This window comes from Akebia trifoliata, chromosome 7, assembly GCF_017979445.1.
Source record: "Akebia trifoliata isolate Shusen 1 chromosome 7, ASM1797944v1, whole genome shotgun sequence".
Lineage (NCBI taxonomy): Eukaryota > Viridiplantae > Streptophyta > Magnoliopsida > Ranunculales > Lardizabalaceae > Akebia > Akebia trifoliata.
Genome location: NC_141381.1, coordinates 29,997,874 through 30,021,156, shown reverse-complemented (window position 1 = coordinate 30,021,156; position 23,283 = coordinate 29,997,874). Strand labels below are relative to the sequence as shown.

Below are 23,283 nucleotides of genomic sequence, written 5' to 3'. Positions count from 1 at the left end.
TTTAAGATAAGATATGCCAAGGATACTCCTACATACAGTTGGGGAAAGTCTCTTAATCTCATAACCTGATGAATCAATGAATCCAGACATGCAAGTATGGGAAAAATTAGAAGTTCAAAAGACTCACTATTGGCCAGGAGAATTGAAAGAAACAAGCAGCCTAAATCTGCTACTCGTTTTGCTCCAATCAATTCACAGTTACATTGTTCATTCATGACTTGCCATTATACCCAGAAAATAGTCTTTGTAGAAATCAAAATCCCCAAAAGAGGAGCACCAACCAGTTTGTAAAACTCAACAAGCTCCTTAACGTTAGGCAGCGTCAACTTCACCAGTTTAAAATAAACAGTGAATATATGATAATCGTGAACTAAAGTTGCATAAGCTGTTTCTTCTTCTTGGATAAAATTTGTGTACAACCTACATGACCAGCCACCTCAGAAACATACCTCAAGTCCATCAATGATCACATTGACAGAATTCTAGAACACCCCCCACTTTCTCAGGAGATAAACAATGCAAACAAGAAATCATCACTAGGCAGGACCACGAGCTTGCAACCTTTTCCTCTCGAACTCAAGCTACATATATAGACAAGAAAGAAAGAAAATAAAAAACAATTCACTCATCAAAACACTTTCTTCACTATGTCATTAACGTCTTACCACTTTCTTTACTCGCTCATTGGCAGCCGGGATTCCACCAATAACACATTCAGGGAGATATGGACTGCTAACACGCACTTCATTCATCACAACTATGACAGTCTTGTCCCAACGAACTGGAAGCCTGAGCATATAATGGGAGTCTCCCAATAAGAATATATGCATTTGAGAATAAGAATGTAATGTAATTTCAAGGGGACATCATATACAATGATTAACAATGGACTTTTATTTCATATATGTGGTTAACTTCAACTTGGTGACATGACGTAACAGTGTCAAGATAATACATGACCCAAGAGAAAAATGGAAGAGCGGAACTGGATTCACGTTGCGGACACCAAATAGTTTGGGTTGCTTTGTTTTTGATACATTAACTTAACTATTTATTAAGTAGGAGTTCGATGTACAAAACCAGGTCCGTTTTACAACACTTTTAACCTTAGCTATTGCACATTGGATTGGTACTTCTAAGAGCATAAGAAAAAGTTAGATGAGTATTAATGCAAAGATCATGAATCTAATGTATTAAATACATGAATTTCTATATTTCGTCCTCCCTGCCCAAGCAAGAACATTACCAGGAACCCATTCTACCCAGAGCTCCATGAAACCAGGACTCAAAAATTGGAAAACCCAATAAAAGGTGCCTGATTTCCACCTCATTACAGTCCATGTTCACCAATAAGCCCAGTGGACAACTTCAATATGTCACCCTTCGCATGCATAAGGAACTCATAAAGGTTTCAGGAACCCAGAATACTCGTAAAACAAACATCATTTTTAAGCATAATCCAACAAAGCTCTGAGAGGATGTTGTTAATGCAAAAAACTTGCACCCCTGACTCCTTGGATCCTCAGCCGATTTCGAGCTCATATTGAATCAACATCTCACCTTTCTCGATCAGAATGTAGGGGATACCAACAAAGACACTTTGATGCTCAAGTCAGAGATTTGCATTTAGCAAAATATTCGAACTCAAGCTAGCTTAGATTCAATGCATTGCCATTGAGGTTCCTCCCTTATTTATAGACTTTTTAACGTCCATTACAGCCAAAGGATTCTCACACGATATTGGCAGCTTCCAGCTCATGAACCTGTGTTTCTCAGGTTTGTGCAGCAGCAGCAATTCCTTGGACTATTGATTGTTGCCAATTTTGCGCCCAGATCCATCTAGCATTGGATATTACCCTGAATCCCTGCACTTAACGGAGGTCCAGTATAGGGCATAAAACCTCTCCATATTCTCTCCGATATTGCCAGCTCAGATTTTTTGTACCCCTAAAACTGTGCCTAAACCCCCAAGCAAGGCAATATATGTTACTGGGTAGACACAACAGCAAACAATCAATGAAAAATCAGGAATTGATCCTTATCCCCTGGCCTCTCACTAACTACAACTGGAAGCATATTGTGGTGATGCTTACAATCCAGATCAATTCTGAAGTTGAATTCCACAATTGCCCCTCCAGGGAATATGGGACCTCGGCCCATCTTTTGGAAAATGTTATTCGATATTGCATAGGTGTTAGCCTTTTTGAGTCCTAAACGTTGTTTTATTTCTCAGGTCGCTTGGTTTCCTACAACCCGTACAGTGGGCACGATTCAATCATAAAATTGCACCTCTCTCGAGGGCACTGGGGGAGTGTGTGTGTGTGTGGGAGGAGAGGGGGGGGGGGGGTATACGTTGACCTCGTCTTCAACTGGCTTTTATCATTCTCAACCTTTTAGATATCTTAAAGAGAAAGCAGGAAGGAAGATTAAGGGGGAAAAAGTAAGAGATAAGCAGTGGACATCATCTCCCCATAACTCGTTAGTTATGCATTCCCTTTTATTGTCGTTTTTATTTCTCTTCCTTTCTTCTCTTTTTCTTGGGTTCATAGAGTCCTCACACTCTTCAGAGAACCGATTTGATGTAGATGTTGTCCAATCCAGGGACCGAGTTCACTCTTGAAGAACCAAACCATGAACTGGTTCGAACCAAACCAGTTTGCAGTACAGTTTACTCTTGGTATGTGAAAAGCATCTAACTGAGCGAATTTCATCATTTTACTTTTTACATCCCCCTCCACATATTAATAATATTTGAGACATCCTGCTAAATTTTCAAACTTATAGCATGCCCCTTTTGACCTTAGTCTATACTAATAGACTGATGAAAATTGACCAAACACCCTCATCTTCAACCTGTAAAAAAAAATTTAGAATTTTTCTTCCCAAAATTACCATCTTCAACCTTTTTTCTACCCCCGTCATCACTTCAACCTTCAAATACCATCATTTCTATCTACCCCTACGAACCGGGTTCATTCTTGATTGGCAAACCAATATTCAAACCAAGCAAAGCCACAAATCAGGTAACATAGGTCCAATCTACTTATGCCACTATAGATTCAGTCCAATTACGAGACCTAGCTGAAAGACTTGGGCCATGTTCAAAAGTCGCAATGAAATGTGTCATCATAGGTCAACTCGAGGTTGGTATGTGCTTTTCTTGGACCCCTCATCCAAAGGTCCTCAACTATTATGATTGAGCCCCCAAGCGAATGAACATGAATTTTGGAGGATTATGAAGCTGTAGATAATATAAACCAGAAGTGACACGATAGGATGACCCAAGTCTACCTTCAGTCCATGTATCATTTTTAGACATGCTCTAGCCTAGACCTCTAGCATCGTTATTACTTGGCTTGCCTGAGAAGGGTCGTATTATACTTGAACTCCAATGAGGATTTGCATCAAGATCCCATTCCTATCATTGGAGCATTAGAAACAAGAGGCATCCTAGGATATGGAAGGGTGGGGCCATTTGTGAGGGTGCACTACAATTGAAATATAAGCCTCATTACCTAGTTTGCGATAGTTTCCTTTAATGCTTCGGATTTCTAATTCATTTTCTTGAATTTTTATAATGCTCCCATCTTTTCTGATGTGCAAAACTACCCAAAACCTTTTTAAATATAGTAAGCAGCCTTTTGAGTTTGAGAAGAGACGGCTAATATTCGACAATCACTTGCATCCACTGGTTCAGGATCCTAAGGTACTTAAACAAATCAATTTTTTCAATGACATTAGAGGCTTGCCTCAGGTCGAGGCTCTCATAAGATACCGTGAGGATTTAAGGAACGATTTTTTCCTTATTTAGTCAGGGTGCTTTTATATGTGGGGCTCCACCTGATTGGCCACCCCAAGGTCAACTTGGGCAATGGACATTTTCATTACTAATGTAGGACCCCACTTAACTGCTCACAGATCCACCAAAATGCTTGTTAGTGTTGGATTTCACATTCTTGGATTTATAGGATAAATTTTTTGAAACTGTTGCAAAACTACAAACTTCACTAGAATTTTATTTAAAAAAATAAGATAAATATGAATAGGTGATAGAATCCTAGCCATTCTATTGTATCAAGAAATTCCAAGACTTTCAACCACATTTTTAAATACGGGAGTGACCAGCCACCATCAATCGTGCATGATCACAAAAAAAATAGGTAGATCAAAATACACCAACAAAAATACCTCAAGAAAATGAAGAATTCGAAATAAAGGAACTTATAAATTGATATAACCAATATATGATTGGGTTTTAAATAGATTTGTAAAAAAAAAAATCAATACAATCACATGCTGGTGGTAGATCAACAAACTTTACAGCCTATAGATACTGATAAATCCTTTAAGGTCAAGGCTACCTGACTTCCTTTTCTATATCAAGTGTGAAGCTAATAGTAATAAGTGCCCCACTTGCACACCACTGATTATCGTAAGACTACCTAATACCATCCAACTTGGCCCAAATTACATCCTTCTTTCTGGGCGAACAACATGTAGCACTCATTGAAGAGCATCCACCACCATCATAAACTTTTTTAGGGCCAAGCACCAAGGCTTAAAATCTCATCTCAGGGCGATGTTTTGGACATAAGAAAAATCAAGATAGTCTCAACCGAAATATTCCAAGACATTCAGAGACAACCGAAAAACATTCCCAACTATTAAATGTTTTGTTTTGATATCGGACGAAACTAGAATGTTCCACCAAAACATTCTAAAATGGAACGAAACTTTGAAATTGAACCATGCCAACCACCATCTTCAAGTTGATTGACACCCAATATGTACCCACTCCATCTTCTCTATTGTGCAGTTTGTTACATTCCCAGACAATGAATTCACGTCTATCAAATTCTCTCCACAAGAGCTAACAACTCACATACACAAACTTAGACATCTCATTTTCAATAGTATCGAGTAAAAATTATTAAAACTGAACTCCCATCTACTTATAAATCCTTTTTTTTTTTTTTTTTTTCAGTAAAACTAAATCCTAAGTTTACTAACCTCAAGAATTGCCTACACAGGATCACTAAAACTAAAAAAGGAAAGTCTTTAGCTCCTACTCCCTAAAATTTATTAGTTACTACTACAAAACTTTTCACTCTCCCTCACCCATAAGTAAACTGTATTGAAAAAGAAAAGCAAAACAAGGCCTTAAAATCTGGAATGAGATTACATGAGAAGAAAATAAACCCTAAAACAACAATAATAACATCTGAAATAGCATTCTCCTTCCCTTGAAATAGAAAATAAGCCTTTGAAGAAAATCCTCCATTTTCTTTTCTATAAATAACATCTGAAATAAACCCTAAAACAACAATAATAACATCTGAAATTGTATTATCCTTCCCCTGAAATAGGTAATAACATCTGGAATAGAATATAAGCCCTCAAATAAAATTCTCCATTTTCTTTTCCATATATACTATTTTCTTTCACATTTCCCCACAAAATCCAGGACTTGATTCACCATCACCCGAACTTTCTTTTCTTCTTCTTGATAAGTAGTCCTCAATATACAAAAAGAAAAGGAAAGCATCTTCATTTGCAAGCAAATTTGGATTTTCATTGGCATATTTCGGAACATAGCTATACAAATTACTTTTATATGATTTGGCAATGTTGAAGCATTGCAAAGTAACTTTGAGGTCATGGGTTCAAGTCCAGCTTACCAATCAAAAAAAAAAAAAAAAAGGCTAAAAGTCAAGGCCCAATGGAAGGGCATTTGACAATTTTCTTTACTTTGTATTAGTCCTTGAAAAGTGTCCTAATAAATCTTCAAACCATCTAGAAGAGGAAGCCCTTCAGCTTTGTCCAAATCTGCAACGTGTACAGAACCCAAGAAAACCTTTAAGGTAATGTCTTCGCCATTCCTAAAGAATTCATCAATGTTGACTACGCCCAAATTTCTAAACGAGTATATAAAGTTTAATGAAATCCTACCTGATTTTGGGGCAGACCAACTCAGCTAGCAGGACTCCTTGGCCATTTTCAAAGTGGTTGAAGTAGACACATGAAACTCTTTTAAGGAAAGATGTATCTCAAAGCTTAAACTTGACAAGTAGAACCCATAAAGTCATGAAAGATTCCCCTATTTCTTTTGATAAAAAAGATCCAATGAGAGATGTAAAGCAGCAGTTTCTAAAGAACTTTTCCTCCTCTCCCAAAATCTGCCATTGCCCATTCTTCAAAGAGGCTTAGTATTTGCCACAAACACTCAATTTTCAAGCAAAGGTGCAATTTGTAACAATAACGCAAAGTAGACTACTGATGCACATTCTGAATGGTAAATAAATACTCAAATATGTGTTGCTGGATAACCACCAAACGCTTCTGTAACACACAGAAATCTTTATTTTTTCCATAACATTATCCTTGATTCTTAAGGAATGGCATCTTCACTATGAAAAACAATAATAAGTTAATAACATCATGAGAGAAAACAGCTAAATTTGATGAATTTGTTTCGACTGTAGGAATAAAATAAGGGGGAAGAGGGAATTAATCAACAAAAATAAATTAATTAATTTTTTCATAAAAAATCAGACAACAGATCAAAAGGGTAACAAGCTTACGTCTTTGACAACGCATCGAAAATGTTCTGAGCCTCAATCGTAACTCCCACGCCTATCCTCTCCGCCTCCACCTCTGCTTGTCTGCAACTCACACAAAAATCAAAACTTCACAGAAGAAATTTCAGAAAAACAAAAATTGAAATATGGGTTTTGCTCCGAATCTCATCACCTGATAGCAGATTCCTCTCTAGCTTGAAGACTATTAAGATCAAGATAACATTTTTTCACATCAAGAGGATCTTCTCCTTGCCCTAACAGGGTAAAATCCTTTATATAGTTTGCCTTTAAGAGACGAACGTTTCGACGTGTCCCGGATTTCGAACCTTCTTGTGCTGATCGAAGCTTCGTTAAGGAATTTAAATATATATTAACGAAATAGATACCTAAATTGAAGAAAAAAAACTACCAATTTTTTTTTTTTAAAGAACAAAGGATATGAAGAACGAGAATGTTGGAGGGTTTGTCGAAGGTGATAATCTGAGCTTCGAACTCGTCTCCTAATGTTGTTTTAATGGCGAGAGAGCAACCTACCGCGAATTCGTCGCTGTTGGTCGAGTCCATCGCCATGGCTGCTGCTGCTCCTCTGCAACTGCAACACAGGCTGCACTCCCTGTTCCAAACCTCACTATAAACAGGAAAGGAATGCGTAGGTGCATCACGTAGTACCATAACTATATCTGTGGTTCTTTTTTGATCGTTGGATCGATCATGTTGTTTCAGCATAAAAGACCTAAACTGTGCAGTGGACCGTTGATGATTGAATTTGTCCCGCACGTGACAACGACTCATTGTTGGGTGGGGCGTGTGGACCATAAACGTGCTTCGTGGGGCTGCAAAAGATGTGGTCCGTTGACATTTGACAAAGAGATCTTCGATTGACACACCAATATTGATAAGAGGTTGTGCAAATTTTGAAGAACCCCTTCAAGTTTTGGTAAAAATCATAAAGGATTGTGTTAAGCTGTGCCCCAACGGCACGCATTAAATATATTTAGGGATCTGATTTTTTTACAGAAACTAACCTTTAAAATAAAAAAAATAAAAAAAAAAAAATGAGAATTACTATTGCCACATCAACTTTTACTCACACCACACCAGATGTGTTCAATTCTTTGGTGATTTATATATGAATTGGTGTGGCATTAGGAAAAGTTGGTGTGACAAATGCAGTTCTTAAAAAAAAATACATTGGTTGTTTGTTTCCAAGGTGTATTTAATGCATTTTAACATGTGCCCTTAAGACATATCTTAACAAGACTCTTATCTTTTAATATTATATTCAATCATTATAATGATTCTAAGGTAGCAAAATTCCTTGTCAAGTAAGTTTTGACCCACATGAAAGACGTGATGAAATTGGGCATTGTCTCTAAGAGAGGTATGGTGAAATAGATATGCATGTGAAGATGCAGACTACCCACACCTGGATAAAAATATCCTATAAAGCTTTACTATTCCCTGGATTGGCTTTGGGCTCTTCTGGTGTAGCTTTGATGAAGGGCAGGAGGGGGGGGGTATAATTCTAACCTTGTGTTAGGACCTACAAGCCAAGGGGGCAATCTCAAGTAGACAGTTTCTATGGGGTGTAAGTCTCCCATGTGCTATTTTTACCCAAGACTTTGCAACTTCAGGTCTTATAATTGATCAATCCACGTTATAGTACTTGCTCTCCAATCCCACACCTTAACAAAGAACCTTATCTTTTAATATTACATTCAATAATGTGAAACCTTAACTTGATGTATCTAGAGGCATTTTTTTTTTTTTTTTTGTATTTTAACAATTTTTTTATATCTAATTTTATTGGATAACTAATTATCATTTTATAATTTATATCCCATTCTTGCCAATTGAGGAGTAATCTAGTTCTAATATAAATGATTTTGTAAAGGGAGAATGCATTTTTCAACTTAGGGAGGAGAATTAATTAATAGTGAACATTTTTTTAAAATTACATTCTAAAAAAACGAAAGGGTGATTTAGACATGTCTCTTTGCATTTTGGTCAACAATAGAGATATCCTTATGCACTATAACTACGTTGGATAATCTCATTATCATTTTATAATTTATATCAAATTCTTGCAAAATGAGGAATAATCTAGTTCTAAAAATAAATGATTTTGTAGAAAGATAATACTTTTTCCAACTTTAAGGGAGAATTTATGAATAATAAATAATTTTTTTTTACGTACATCCATGTAATGAAATACAATGATAAATCCCATTCAACTACATTTTTATAGGAATAAAAACTAGATAAGAAAGTGAGGTCCATACAAGCTCACTTTATTGTATTTCCTCTCCCCTTTTAACTTTATTGTTTCTCCTTTCCTCCAACCCTTCTTTAATAATACCTTTATAACTTTACTATATTTCCTATTTTATCTATTTAGCATTAAAGAGGATGTCCGTGCTATAGGCACATGCAAACTATTGTATATTATAGAAGAAAAAAATGATCTAGACATATCTCTCCACTTTTTGATCAACAATAGAGTACCTTGTACTTTCAAACTATATGAATACTCCCTCGCTTTTTTGTAACAAATACTAACATATAATTACTTAATTCCACTTCACTTCAATCACAAAACTAAATAAATAAAAAGTGTAATGATTCTATAACGCCCCCCTCAAACACACGCCCCCTTATGCCACACATAACCATAGAGCATTCACTTGGGATACACATAACCATAAATCTTTTCCTTGTGCATCCTGAGGCAAATGATCTACGGATTTTATGATGGAGGTATCATATTATCACAACTCATTAAAAAAAAACCCTCAGATTTTCTCCCTCCAAACTAGTCATTGAACACCTAGATTTTCCCAAAATCGATCATCAATCTTGAGGTAAAGGTTTTTAACCGTCACCTGCAACCTAAGGATGTATTCTTATTTAATTTTCAAATCTTGGTATAGGATGTTTAAAGAAATTAAAAAAAAACATAAATTTTTGATAGAAAAATCAAGGTGTTTTTATAAAGCATTGAAGATGATGATTTTTGAACTAGTCAAAACTGATTTATTTTAGAGTTTAAAATTTTGAAATAAAAGATTTTAAAATCAACTTTAACCTTCAAACCTCTGGAACATGAAAAGCCTTTTTTGAGAAGAAGAAAAATCAAGGGTTTTTTAGGAAACATTGAATACGAGAATGTACAATTTAAAAATAATATAACCTAGAAGTAAACAACTAGAAGATGATTGATTTTGGGGGATTTGAAGTTGAAAATAATGGTAAGTCATTTTATGCTAGTTTGCATTGCAAGACCTAAGTCAAGGGGCATGTCATCAGTTTGAAAACATATGGGGTGTATCTTTCTAATATTGATTAAAATGTGGAGGGATATGTCGAAAACACCCAAAAAGAAAAGAGGGCTTGCCTGTCCTACCCGAACTGCCCGAGCTGCTACAGTAACTGCACCATTTGCTAAGCCGTCTGGCATCGGTGTGTAGTCTCACAAAGCCATTGCGTCTCTCTCTCTCTCTCTCTTTCCGAGATCGCGAAATCCTCGCTTGAAAAGCGGCCAAAAATCTCTCTATTTCGATCCACGAATCGATTCTATATCAGTCCGGATCTGCAATTTGGTCTTCCCGACAGTCAATTCGAGCTGTAATTCGATATCTTCCTTTGAAAATAAGCCCTAATCTCGGAATTTTCTTGTTTCGAGGAACGACGCGGACGGAAATTAGGGTTTATACTTTTAGGAAGGGAACAGAGATGGTAATAGAACGTTTGGCAACGGATCTAGGGTTTCCTGCGACGTGAATTATGGTGTGCTGGGGTTTTGTGGATTGGTAGAGAAATTACAGCTGGATTGATGGTTCTTGTTGGCAGCGAAGGTTGGAATTGGATCGAAATCAAAATTGGGGAAGATGCGAGAAGGCTATGCATGGGCGGGAAGGTGAGGAGTGGAAACGGAGTCGGCACATGTGGCCAGTCCCCGCTCTCGGTACGAGTACGACTGTAGATCCTTCGAATTTGACGACTTCCGCTGATCTGGTGTGCAAGGTATTTCCTTTTTAGGGTATTTGATGTTTTTCTGGTTTTATTTGGATTAGATTTTGCTTTGGTTGGGTTCGTTTGGTCAGTGTTGATTGTTTTGTGTCTAGATTTTGAGAATTGTGGGTTATCAGGTTTCCATACTTGCATGGAGTTCTCAACTGGGCTTGCTCGGTTGGAATTCTTGACAAGATGAAATCTTTCTTGTGTGGAATAAAAGATAATTGGAATTTGTCATTCGCTGTTGAATTTTTTTACTTGATTGTTGGTGTGTTTGAGGAAATGGGTGTTGTGGAGGTCGATTTTGTGATGAATTGACTATAATGGCCAAGAGTCGATATCTTCCCGAATCTTGAAAGCGCTCGTCCACAAAATTCCATTTGGATTGACCTTCTTTCTTGAAACACAGGGCCTCCGATGCCTAAATTAGATTTTTCAGAAAGATTAAAAGAGTCTCTCTCTTTTTTGTGTTAGGGTCGCATACTTTTGGTTATGTATTTCCTCTTCTATTTATAGAAAAAGAATTTCCTTCTTATCTCCTTTATATCTTTGAAAAAGTAAATGCTCGATACCTTATAGATACGAACTTCCTTAATATAGTGCGCTCAAATCCCGAGAATCCAGGGATTTGCGTTCCTTATTCTCCAGGATTGTTATCCTTTGCAGATCGTTGCCTGATCTACGTGGGCTTGGAAACGGGAACCACTGGACAATGCGAAGTATTTGTCACTCTTCCATCCCAATTCATTTTCTCCTATGGTTAATGGATTTATTCTCTCACAATGCCCCCTCTCGGAAGGTCAGGAGCATCATGACTTTTCGAGAACCTCCGCAGAATTATTCCGAATGATACTTCGAATTCCACAATTCTTGACTTCTTATCTATAGAACGACATGCATTAAATGGGTTGTGTGGTCCCAATATGCACATTTATTGATCACTCCACGTGTTGCTCATTGATAGGGTTGTAGTCTTATGCCGTCGCCTCATTATGTCGACTATTAAATGTAATTGTCTGACATTCCAGGCGGTTGAGTTTCTTTCATGTGGCGCTCCTTCACAGGCTAGGCATGGGAAGCGTGGTATTCGGTTGCCTCGTTTTTAAGGCACAATGATGGTCATGACATCCCATAATGTGCTCTCATCTCTAGGTAGCCCTGGCCCTAGGATCGAACGTGAATCTCGAGGACACTCTTCTTATAAAAAAGCCTCTCTTCCCCTTCATTTTTACTTTTTTTTGTTTTTCTACGTTGAAGTGCTGTCGGTTTCCTTCCAAGAATTTTTTCGTTTGATTTTTCCAGTCCAAGTTTCTTTCTTCCTCCCTTCTTGCTCAAGGTACCTTCCCTGCCCCCTCTGTCTTGTGATTTTTCTTCATATTTTTCTTTTTCCTACTAAGAAACCCCTAGGCCATCCATGGGTAAAAATCATATACTTTTGCTAGGCCATCCATGGATGAGTTTCAAGCCACATACTCCATTCCGGAGTTTGTGGCTATGGAATGGTGTGACTTCCCTGATCCCAACGAAACTTGGGAGAAGGATACGACCGTTGTCCTCTGGGGTTAGTTCAAAGTAGGTCTCAGGGTACCCCTGCCCCTACTAACCCGTGAAGTCCTGAACTTCTACCACAAGGCTCTTGGTCAGATGACAGGTAATTTTTTCGTTTGATTTTCATGATCGAGCTGATGAACTCCCATCTTCTCGAAGACCAAAAGCTTTGGTTTAATCGACATCCAGGTCCAATATAAGCTCTCCATCGCCCCCCAAAAGGTCCGAATTCTTCTACTTGATGAAGAGAAAAGGTCGGGAAGTTCAACTCCAACTTTTTGAGACTGACAAGGAGTGGTTTCTGTACCCCGTCAAGCTCACGGGCACCTGGGAGTATGCTGAGGGACAGACCACTCCTATCCTTAAGAATTATTACTTTAACTGGACGGGTAGGGATATTCAACGTATCTTTTTTCTTTATTTGCTATTCTTTTTTAACTCTTGAACTAACTCACTTTATATCTGCAGGTGTTAAGGACAAAAATCGCCCTTTTGCTCCCGTTTTTTAATCCATCCTTTTGGATAAGGAATTTAGGGAGAAACTTGCCTTTATTTCACCGACTCTCCCTCTTACTACCCTGCCAAGATCAGGGGAATGGTCTTTTCATCCTTGTCCCTAAACAACAATCCTTTCCTCCACCACATCCTCATCTTTTTATCTCGGTAACTCCAACTCAGAATCTGAGGAAGAGATGGCGTCCCAACTGATCACCCGAAAACCTTCTGCGCGCAAGAGCCCTGCCCCCGATGTTTTCCTATTTCTGTATCCGTCGTTCCTCCTACCGACTCTTCTTCTCATACTCCTGACTCCCAGACGAACATTCAGCCTAGAGGTGAAGACCAATCATATCTCAATACGTTCCTTGTTTGTACGTGGTGGTTGTGTTGGAAGAGAATATGGCCATGCTATCTAGTCTTGTTGATGGTATTGCGCAATTAGATGGTCGTCAGAACACACTGGAAGAAGAATCCGTGACCTTCAGACGTAGAGTAAGAGACCTCGAGGATCCCTACCCAACTTACAGGAATAGATTACGGAGCTCACTATGAAGGTAGGTCTCTTAGTCAGAGCCGTCGGTAATGAACGACCTACCGGTAATGATGCTTCTCCCTTGCAGTTGAGAGTCCCCGAGCCACGCACCTTCGATGGTGTTCGCGATGCGAAAGAGTTCGAAAATTTCCTGTTCAACATGGAGTAGTACTTCCATGCAGCTCGTCCGGATTCAGAAGAGGTAAAAGTAACAACTGCTTTTATGTATCTTGCAGGTGACGCCAAACTATGGTGGCAAACTAAGTATACCGAGATATAAAGTGGCCAATGTTCTATCGATACATGGGAGGACCTAAAAAAGGAGTTGAAGAACCAGTTTCTACCAGAGAACGTGGAGTTCATTGCCCGCAGAAAGATTGAGGCAACTCCATCAAACAAGTACAATTTACGACTACGTCAAGTAGTTTTCCGCCTTGATGCTTGATATCCGTGACATGTCAGAGAAAGACAAGTCCTTCTCATTCTAAGAAGGGTTCAAACCTTGGGTTCAGACAAAGCTTCAAAGGCAACATGTGCAAGATCTTGTGTTTGCAATTGCAGCAGTCGAGCGGTTGATTGATTATACTCCCGCTGGAAGGAGCCAACAGGAAGTACACCCTCAGTTGAAGGGTTACTCGTAGCAACATGAGTACACCAAGAAGTCTTCGAATGGTAAGAATGGAGGGCACAGACATAGTTCTAGTCAGGGATCCTCATGGAATTCCTCCCTTTCACAGAACAGAAGTATCTCGCCAGTCAAGTGTCGTCACAAACATGTATGCGTTTTATGTGGTGGGCCGCACAAGACATTTAAGTGCTCACAGCGAGCCAAATTGATTGCACTATTAGCCTTCCAGAGTGACCTTAGTCACGAGAGTACGAGTGGGTGAGATGATGAAAATTCTCCTCACATGGGAGCCTTGCATCTATTGAATGCAATGAAGTAGACATCTGAGACTCATAATAGCCGTTAACGGAAGGGTCTTATGTATGTTGATATTGAAGTTGGTGGCAAGACCACCTAGGCAATGGTTGGTATAGGAGCTACGCACAACTTCATTACTCCTGCAGAGGCGAAGCGTCTCAATATCCGGTTAGATAAGGGTTCAAGTCGCATGAAAGCTGTAAACTCCCAAGCCACTCCTATCCAAGGTTCGGCCAAGTCAGTGTCCGTCAAGATAGGTACATGGAAGGGTAAGCTTGATTTATTCGCAATTCCGTTCGATGAGTTCAGAGTTATCATTGGGATGGATTTCTTGCGACTGAACAGGTTGTACCGATGCCATTCGCCAACATATTATGTTGGGCATACTAGGTGAATGTCCAAACTTCGTTCCCGTCTCGACAGGCAAGGAAGAGGAAAAGTTGATTTCAGCCCTTCAGCTGAAGAAAGGTGAACAACCGTACATTGCTACCTTGAGAGTTGAACCTGAAGAACAGGGTTATAGTTCAATTCCTACACAAGTTACACAGGTATTAGCAGAAGTTGATGATGTGATGCCGAATGAGATTCCGAAGACACTACAACCATGTAGGTCGATAGATCATTAGAATGAACTGCTACCTGGTACTACACCTCCTGCAGAGAGGTCTTTTAGGATGAATCCTCCAAGATTAATTGAGTTGAGCAAGCAACAGAAGAAGTATGGGTCTTTGCGACGTTGTGTCGATTATTGAGCATCGAAGAAGATCACCATCAAGAACAGGTATTCTATCCAATTGGTTGCCGACTTGTTTGATAAACTTGGGACAACCAAGTACTCTTCAAAGTTAGGTCTGAAGAGGATTTCCACTTGGACAGGAAATCCTCAAAGAAAACCCTTTAAATTCCTTAAAGGTTTTACACCAAAAGAAAAGTAAGCCTAAGGCGTTGATGGAACTTCTTGGATCAAGTTTTCCTTTTCTTCAATCACCCAACTATCCTTTCTCTCTAAATGGCCTTACAAGCTATAAAAAGAACCAGGCCCCCAAGAGTCCTTTTTCCTCGAGACGAAGGCTATGGACTGCCAAGATTGAAATAAAGGCGATATAAAGTAGGGAGGGAACCAGCTAACTTTGAATAAAAAAAATGGGACTAGATTATGCTAGCAAAATTATGGTAGAGGAGGAGATTGAAAACAACTTCCTCACTAGACTTGCACAAGGTACAGAAAGTCACAACAATGATACCTTGCAAGATGATACAGTCCATAATTTGGATACAATTCAAAACGACAAACCAAATGGAAAAGTTACTTTTGGAGGAACCTTCGGATTCCACATTTTAAGTGTTAGAAAACAAAGTTGCTTGATAGATCGATTTAAGAAAGAGGATTCCTTCCAAAGTCCTTTCATCTCTTATGATCCTCCTCCCTAGGAACAATATCCATGATGGGTAGAAAATTGGTGCGGTTAGCAATAAACTTAATCTCATATTTAGCAAAGTCCTTAGAAACATCAACTTCTTAGATGAAATATAATATATATAGAATTGAAAATTGAGTTTTTTTTTTGTGTAAGAATCTAAATATTCTTCGTTGTTAAAATCTAAATATGTTGCCCCCCTTAGAATGAAGGCTTATTTTATTTTATTTTTTAATTTTTTTAATAGTCCTATTCTGAAGGAAATCATTTGGTGGAACTCAAGGACTTTCATGATCCTTTTCCACACTCCACAACCATAAGTTGAACGCTACTATGGTATCCAATCCAAACCTATATTTAACCTGAATTACTCTCCTCCACTGGGTACTCTGATCGACTTCAAACGGCCACACCTATCTTCCAAAAAGTTCCAAGTTTGTCAACTTCTTCCAAAACCCTACCTCTCCGTGTTTCTTTGGGGAGCAATAATTCTTCAATTCATAAGAAGAAATTTTTTATCAATGCAGCATCCATTGCAGGCTGTTATATTTCATCTTTTTATTGTATTCATTGATTCAAACGACTTAATATATTTCTCGTGTTGCAACTCTTTTACTTAAAGGCTAGCTTCTAATGTGTAACAACCACAGAGGTTCTTTTGGCCGGGTATATTATAGTATCATTTTAAATGTACGACCTAAACATCTTTTAGTTAATGTTTTAGTTTTGTGATGTCAGTGTCATTGATGGGCTATTTGGAAAGGAGATTATCCTATTTAAATATATGACCAAGGAGGCCTCTCTTCCCTTTTAACAGTTTCATTTACCTTTGCAAAGAAGAAGAACAAAAGCAAAATAAAAACAAGAAAGCATCTGGTTGCAGATTATGCACTTCTTCTTCTTGTTATTTATGTGTGGGATTTACTCAACTCAATTATTTAATCTCATTTTTTGTAATTTTTTATTTCCATCCAAGCTCCAGCCATTTCATTGGTCATCATTCTTTGGCAGGCATTAGTTTAAATGGAAACTAACTGAATCACTGGAAGGCTATTCTTCTATTTGGTGTCCAGTAAAAGACTGCCAATTTAGAGAGTTGTACAATATGCATGTCGAGAAATCCAAAGGGTCACTGACAGGGAAGTGCTTGTGGCTTATTGTTCCCTTGAAAACACCAATATTTTCTGGGTCTATACTATCCTGAAAATTGTGTTTGTGCATAAAGTCGAGTGTCATTACATAGCATGGTGATTTGTGACAACAGAATGTTTTCTTACCAGTAAAAAATATCAGAATGCATTATGGCTACTTTAATCATATTCTAATATTGTTACTTCATCCAAAAAAGAAAAAATCCTTATATTGTTTGGAGTTTCACTTCCTTTCCATCCTACTTCCAATATTTCTCTCCCTGCTTTGCCTATGATCTATTGCTTTATTGCTGAACTTTTATTTGTACTGCTCTCCACATGTGTTCTATTTACATTTTTTTATTATTCCCTCTAAAGTTTCATTTGTTTAATAGGATGGACGCAAGATCAGCGTTGGTGACTGTGCCCTTTTCAAGCCCCACCACGACACCTCCCCACCTTTCATTGGAATAATTCGCTGGTTAACATTAGGCGAAGGAGATTATCTGAAGTTAGGTGTGAATTGGCTTTACCGACCTGCGGAAGTAAAGCTTGGCAAAGGCATCTTGCTGGAAGCCGCACCAAACGAAGTTTTCTATTCGTTTCACAAGGATGAAATACCTGCTGCATCATTACTCCATCCGTGTAAAGTCGCATTCCTTCGTAAAGGTGTTGAACTTCCTCCAGGGATATCCTCATTTGTGTGCCGGCGAGTGTATGACACCACAAATAAATGTTTATGGTGGTTAACTGACAAAGATTACATTAATGTAAGTTTTGATATATTCCTTTTTTTAATAATTGTGTTACAGTTTGATTAAATTTGTGGCTCTTATTGTATCTGTTCAATCTACTACAGAAGCATCAGGAAGAAGTAGATCACCTACTAGACAAAACACGACTAGAAATGCATGCAGCACTGCAGTCAGGAGGGCGTTCTCCAAAACCATTAAACAGTCCAACGTCGACAACACAGCTAAAGCCTGGTTCAGATAGTGTACAGAATAGTGCCACTGTGTTTCCTTCTCATGTGAAGGGAAAGAAGAGGGACAGAAGCGATCAGGGTTCTGAGCCCTTCAAGCGAGAACGTTATTTGAAGACAGATGATGGAGACTCTGGTAGATCAGAAAGCATGTTAAAATCCGAGATAGCCAAAATAACAGACAAAGGAGGGCTTGTAGACTATGAGGGGGTTGAGAAGCTAGTGCAACTAATGCAACCTGACAGAGCTGAGAAGAAAATAGACTTGACTGGCCGAGTAATGCTTGCCAACGTGATAGCAGCCACAGATAGGTTTGAATGCCTTGGGCAGTTTGTGCAGCTCAGGGGTTTGTCTGTTTTGAATGAATGGCTCCAAGAAGTGCATAAAGGGAAGATTGGTGATAGTAGTAGCCCCAAGGAAAGTGATAAATCCATTGAGGAATTTCTCTTTGCTTTGCTTCGTGCACTTGATAAGTTGCCTGTGAACCTTCAAGCCCTGCAGACTTGTAATGTTGGCAAGTCTGTGAATCATTTACGTAGTCATAAAAACTTGGAAATTCAGAAGAAAGCTAGGAGTTTAGTTGACATGTGGAAGAAGCGTGTTGACGAGGAAATGAAAGTCAATGAAGCGAAGCCTGGGTTGGGCCAGGCTGTTTCGTGGCCTAGCAAGCCAGGTTTTCCTGATGTTTCTCATGGAGGGAACAGACGTATGGGAGCATCCTCAGAGGTTCCCATGAAGAGCTCCATTACACAGCCTTCCACAAATAAAACAGCCTCTGTGAAGCTTGGCCATGGAGATGGTGCTGCCAAGTTGACATCAGCATCCCCAGGGTATATGAAGATGTCAGTGTCATCTCCTGCCTTAGTGGCTGTTAACTCAAAGGATTCGCACTGCAAAATGGCCGTTAGTAGTGGCACCTCTGACATGCCTTCATCCCCTGGATATATGAAGATGTCTGTGTCATCTTCTGCATCAGTGGCTATTAGCTCGAAGGATTCACATTGCAAAATGGTATTTAGTGGTGGCACCACAGACATCCCTCTAACGACAATGAAGGAGGAGAAGAGCAGTAGTTCTAGTCAGTCTCAGAACAATAGCCAGTCTTGTTCCAGTGATTTTGTGAAGAATGCGGGTTCTGCGTGGAAGGAAGATGCAAGAAGCTCCACTGCCGGATCGCGGAATGTGAAAAAGACATCTAATGGTGCTTCTCGTCATCGGAGATCGAGTAATGGTATTCTGGGTTCAGCTGTCTCTGGGGCCCAAAAAGAATCCGTGTCAGGAAAATCAGGCTCCTTGAATCGGAACACCACACCTGAAAAAGTATCAGCTTCTGTATTAACTTGTGAAAGAACATGTGATGCGCCTGCAGTTGATAATGGGAACAGTCATAGATTGATTGTTAGACTTCCAAATCCTGGACGAAGTCCTGTAAGAAGTGCAAGTGGGGGTTCGCCTGATGACCCTTCTGTCATGGTCAGTAGAGCTTCTTCTCCTGGAGTTTCTGAAAAGCTTGACATATATGATCGGAAAGTAAAGGGAAAGAATGATTCTTGTCGGCCTACCATTGCAGCAGATGTGAATACAGAGTCATGGCAGAGCAATGATGTGAAGGGTGGATTTGCCGGTGAGGAAGGTGATGGGTTACTTGCTCCTGTTCTTGATGAAGACCGCTGTAGGAGTGGTGAAGAGATTGGAAAATCAATGGAGGTGTCGAGAGCTTCCTTCTCATCATCAGGACATGACAAGGGGGTTTCCTCTTGTGAACCCAAATCATCAAAATCGTATGACACTACTTTAAGTTCCATAACTGCTTTGATTGAAAGCTGTGTAAAGCACACTGAAGCTAGTACATGTGTGCCGGCTGGGGATGATCTTGGAATAAATCTTCTTGCCAGTGTGGCTGCTGGAGAAATTTCCAAATCTGACGTAGTTTCACCTATTGCTTCTTCTGGGAGAAATTCACCTTTGGCAGAGGATTCTTACAAGGACGATGAATCAAAGCCAAGATTATCAGGCAAAGATGTTGCAGATGGGGACACTGACAACCAGGGAAATATTATTGGTCCTTCGCATGTTAAGGATGGGTTGCAATGTGTCGCTAATTTTTCTGGAGAAAGCAAAACTACTTCACCCTTGTCTGAAGATAAACGAATAGGGGAGCACAGTGAACAATTTCGTGCTTCTTGCACTGATTTGCATCAAACTGCAGATTCATGCTTGAAGTCTGATGGGAAACCTGATGAAACTTCAGCTGCTGATTCTGTGGCTATGCCCTCTGCAGGTATGGTTGAAGATGTTGAGGGAGCCAACCAATGTTGTGAGAAAAGGAAGACGGGTGTTATTGAAAATAAGGTTGGCCATGCAGACGACAAGACAGCAGAGAATAATATGATGGGGGCAACCGATCTTGTTCGTGGTTCCTTGGGTGATAGATGTAATATTGACAATGTGGCTTCAAGTGTAAACAATGAGGAGGGAGCTGTTGAAGAATCAGCATCATGTCCATCTTTGGAAATGGATGGTGAGAACAAGAAGCATGTACAAGAAACATCGAGTGTTGACACCTTGATAGAGAAGCCATGTATTGGAGTTGTGAACCACACACTGGCTATAGAGGAAAGCAGGAAGAATGCTGTGCTTCCTTCTGGTTCTGATCATGCATTGATCCCAGACGGTGGTGTTCAGCTCAAATCTGAAAAGGCTGTTGGTGTTGAAGCAAGGACTCATGTAGAACAGAGGGAGGATACAAAGATGGAGCAGGTTTGTGGTGTTCCTCCAATTCTTGATGGACTGATTGGAGCTGGCGTAGCTTCACATATTTCAGACACTAATAATGGAGATGTTAAGGATAAATCAAAAAGAAAAGAGGGCCCTGATCATTGCTTGAAGTCTTCTGAATCTAAGTTGTCCATTGTTGAAGAAGATGAGACACAGGAGCATGTGTCAACTGCAGAAGCTGCTTCTTTGCCGGTTTCTGTAGGGTTGGATATGACTGGAAAGCTGGACTTCGATTTGAATGAGGGCATCCCTATGGATGAAGGGAGCCAATGTGAGCCAGTTACCTCAGCGATGCCTGGATGTCTGCCTAGCCCGTTACCATTTCTTGTTTCTTCCATGTCAAGTGGCGTTACAAATGCTATTACAGTGTCCGCTGCTGCAAAGGGGCCTTTTGTTCTTCCTGAAATCCCGTCGAAGAGTAAAGGGGAACTTGGATGGAAAGGCTCTGCTGCAACAAGTGCATTCCGGCCAGCTGAACCTCGAAAGGTTCTTGAGATGGCATTAAGTACAACTGATAATCCTCCCGATACCGTTGTTAGCAAACAGAACCGCTCTCCATTGGACTTTGACCTTAACATGCCAGACGAGAGAGGTCTTGAGGACATGGCTCCTCAGAACTCTGCTCAGGAGATGGGTTCTGAATCTGGGCTTGTTAATTATCGTGACTTGGGGCGCAGAGAGAGTTTTAGTGCTGGTCTTGCACCAGTTAGTAGTGCTACTGGAATGTGTTTTGATTTGAACAGGGTTGATGAAGGTACTGTGCCTTTTTTGCCTACTAGGTCGCCATCATCAGGTGGATTTCCTAATGCCGAGGTGAATATCCTGAGGGATTTTGATTTAAACAATGGACCAGGCCTCGAGGACATGGTCACTGAACCAATGCAACGCAGCCAGCACGCAAGGAGCAGTATGCCGTCCCTTCCGCCTGTTGTGAGTCTCAGAATGAATAATACAGAGTTGGGAGGTCTCTCCTCATGCTTCCCTCACGGGAATTCATATCCAGTGGCTTCCATCCCATCAATTTTGCCTGACCGAGGAGAGCAACCATATCCGATCATTGCAACCGCTGGGATGCAGAGGATCTTAGGATCGCCAACTGCTGGTATGACCTTCCGTCCTGATGTCTATAGAGGACCAGTGCTAACGTCCTCGCCCGCAGTGGCCTTTTCTCCTGCTACCCCATTTCCATATCATCCTGGATTCCCTTTCAGTTCCAGTTTCCCGATTCCCTCGACCTCATTTCCAGGTGGATCTTATATTGACTCTACATCTGGTGGAGGCATTTGCTTCCCTGCACTTCCTTCACAGTTTGTAGGACCCACTGTTGCAGTCTCTTCCAATTACCCAAGGCCTTACATGATAAACCTTTCGGATGGTTCCATTAATGGTAGTGGGGCTGAAAGCAGTGGGCATTTGGGAAGACAGGGCTTAGATCTTAATGCAGGTCCAGGAGGTACAGATATGGACATGAGAGATGAAAGGTTTCCATCAGCATCAAGGCAACTCTCTGTTGCTAGTTCTCATGGCCCATCTGAGGAGCAAATGAGAATGTATCAGGCAGCAGGCGGGATGTCGAAGAGGAGAGAGCCTGAAGGAGGGTGGGATTTGGAGAGGTCTAGCTACAAACAACCTTCATGGCAATAAGAAGGCTTTGAAAGAATAATTCAGCAATCCATGAAGGCCTGGTGAGCTCAGAGTCCTTTTTCCCCACTTAGCTTTAAGTGAGGGCATGTGCAGCGAGCTGTTTGTATTTATGTTTTAATCATTTTATGTTATGCACTTACTCCATGTGCATCCCACCCTTTGCTTTTAGTACTGCAAAGAAAGTTACCTAGAAATCCATACCCTTTCCTGTAATTCCTGTAAGTTTAGGGATTCCATGTTTTCTTCGAAATGATTTTCATGCTTTGCAACTGTTGTCTTCGTTTTCCTGTGTTTGTTACAGAGAGAGAGTACCTGCTAACTCCAGGAGGATTTTATTTAACTGATGGGGTCTTGTGGGGATGGGTGGTAAGGGAGTACTAGTGTTTGTTTGCCCATTTTCTACCACCCTCTCTTCTGCTGGACCAACTGTAATTTAAGAGAATTGGCTGGATTCTGATATCTCTTTGTTCCTTGAATCTGCTCTGGGACGATGTCTCCTTTGTAAATATTGAACTGTTGAAAGCATGTGCAATTAGTGTTGCCAGGCAGTCTTAAAGTTGGTGCCCATGCTGGTGTTCGGTCCCTCAACTTACCCCATCGTACCCACACCATTGGAACCTATCTTGTACCAACCTTTTCCATAATGAAGGGTGGGGTCATGGGTGTACTAACTGACAAGGTGGAAACCGTATATCTTCGTTGTTGTTTATGTCTCCATTTTCACATATCTATGGGTGTGTATGCAATATTAGTTACCATGACCACCAAATTTTGGGAATTGAAACATCCAGTTCTTGAATCCAATGCAAGTAGTGGTGATGCTTCAGTGTTTTTATTCTGTTTATTATTAACCTGAATGCACCCTCTTTGTTGCTGCCATTTTGGTTTCTTTTTAAAAAATGGGATTTACTGTGCAAGATTGTAACTCATCCAAGTTAGGTGTTGCTTAACTAATCATGTTGACATATTGATGCTAATGTTTCATCTTTCATCATGACCCATCTATTTTCTAGGTTACCTTGAGTAAAAGTAATGACTAGCACATTGCTTTAATGATTTCTTTTGCAACGGTGAGTGAAATTTGCACTTTGAGCAGATTTAGGCTTTTTGGAATAGCTGCAGAACCATGCCTCTGCCAGGGTTAGCTTTGTTGTACGATGATGTGCAAAAGCACCAAGACAAGGATTTGATCGTCTTTCACATGATTTTTCAGCCCACACGCTTGGGTTGTGAAGC

At 39.9% G+C, this 23,283-nt stretch overlaps 2 protein-coding genes across 3 annotated transcripts; one reads left to right on the top strand and one right to left on the bottom strand.

Annotated features, from left to right (window-relative positions):
* Positions 1-284: 284 nt before the first annotated feature.
* LOC147398915 (RNA-processing, Lsm domain-containing protein) lies at positions 285-7,195 on the bottom strand. Its single transcript, XM_086448263.1, has 5 exons — positions 7,020-7,195; positions 6,751-6,911; positions 6,582-6,662; positions 666-789; positions 285-581 (listed from the first exon to the last, which is right to left on the bottom strand). Exons 1-5 carry the CDS (start codon positions 7,146-7,148, stop codon positions 537-539), a joined length of 540 nt encoding a protein of 179 aa, XP_086304389.1. The 5' UTR covers positions 7,149-7,195; the 3' UTR covers positions 285-536.
* Positions 7,196-9,979: 2,784 nt separating this feature from the next.
* On the top strand, positions 9,980-22,878 carry LOC147398914 (uncharacterized). Of its 2 annotated transcripts, XM_086448259.1 has the most exons (4): positions 9,980-10,601; positions 17,039-17,413; positions 17,503-22,088; positions 22,349-22,878. In XM_086448259.1, exons 1-3 carry the CDS (start codon positions 10,479-10,481, stop codon positions 22,045-22,047), a joined length of 5,043 nt encoding a protein of 1,680 aa, XP_086304385.1. In that variant the 5' UTR covers positions 9,980-10,478; the 3' UTR covers positions 22,048-22,088; positions 22,349-22,878. The 2 variants fall into 2 exon arrangements, with proteins under 2 accessions (XP_086304385.1, XP_086304384.1); XM_086448258.1 differs by lacking the exon at positions 22,349-22,878 and having other exon boundaries at positions 9,981-10,601; positions 17,503-22,316.
* The last annotated feature ends 405 nt before the right edge of the window (positions 22,879-23,283 follow it).

Excerpts from the sequence above, each read along its gene's own strand:
- LOC147398915 (XM_086448263.1), bottom strand. The coding sequence starts at position 7,148 with ATGGCGATGGACTCGACCAACAGCGACGAATTCGCGGTAGGTTGCTCT. Across the intron at positions 6,663-6,750 it reads AGAGAGGAATCTGCTATCAG|ACAAGCAGAGGTGGAGGCGG; the intron begins GTGATGAGATTC and ends TGTGAGTTGCAG. Across the intron at positions 790-6,581 it reads TTCGATGCGTTGTCAAAGAC|GCTTCCAGTTCGTTGGGACA; the intron begins GTAAGCTTGTTA and ends TTATATGCTCAG.
- LOC147398914 (XM_086448259.1), top strand. The coding sequence starts at position 10,479 with ATGCATGGGCGGGAAGGTGAGGAGTGGAAACGGAGTCGGCACATGTGG. Across the intron at positions 10,602-17,038 it reads CCGCTGATCTGGTGTGCAAG|GATGGACGCAAGATCAGCGT; the intron begins GTATTTCCTTTT and ends TTTGTTTAATAG. Across the intron at positions 17,414-17,502 it reads CTGACAAAGATTACATTAAT|AAGCATCAGGAAGAAGTAGA; the intron begins GTAAGTTTTGAT and ends AATCTACTACAG.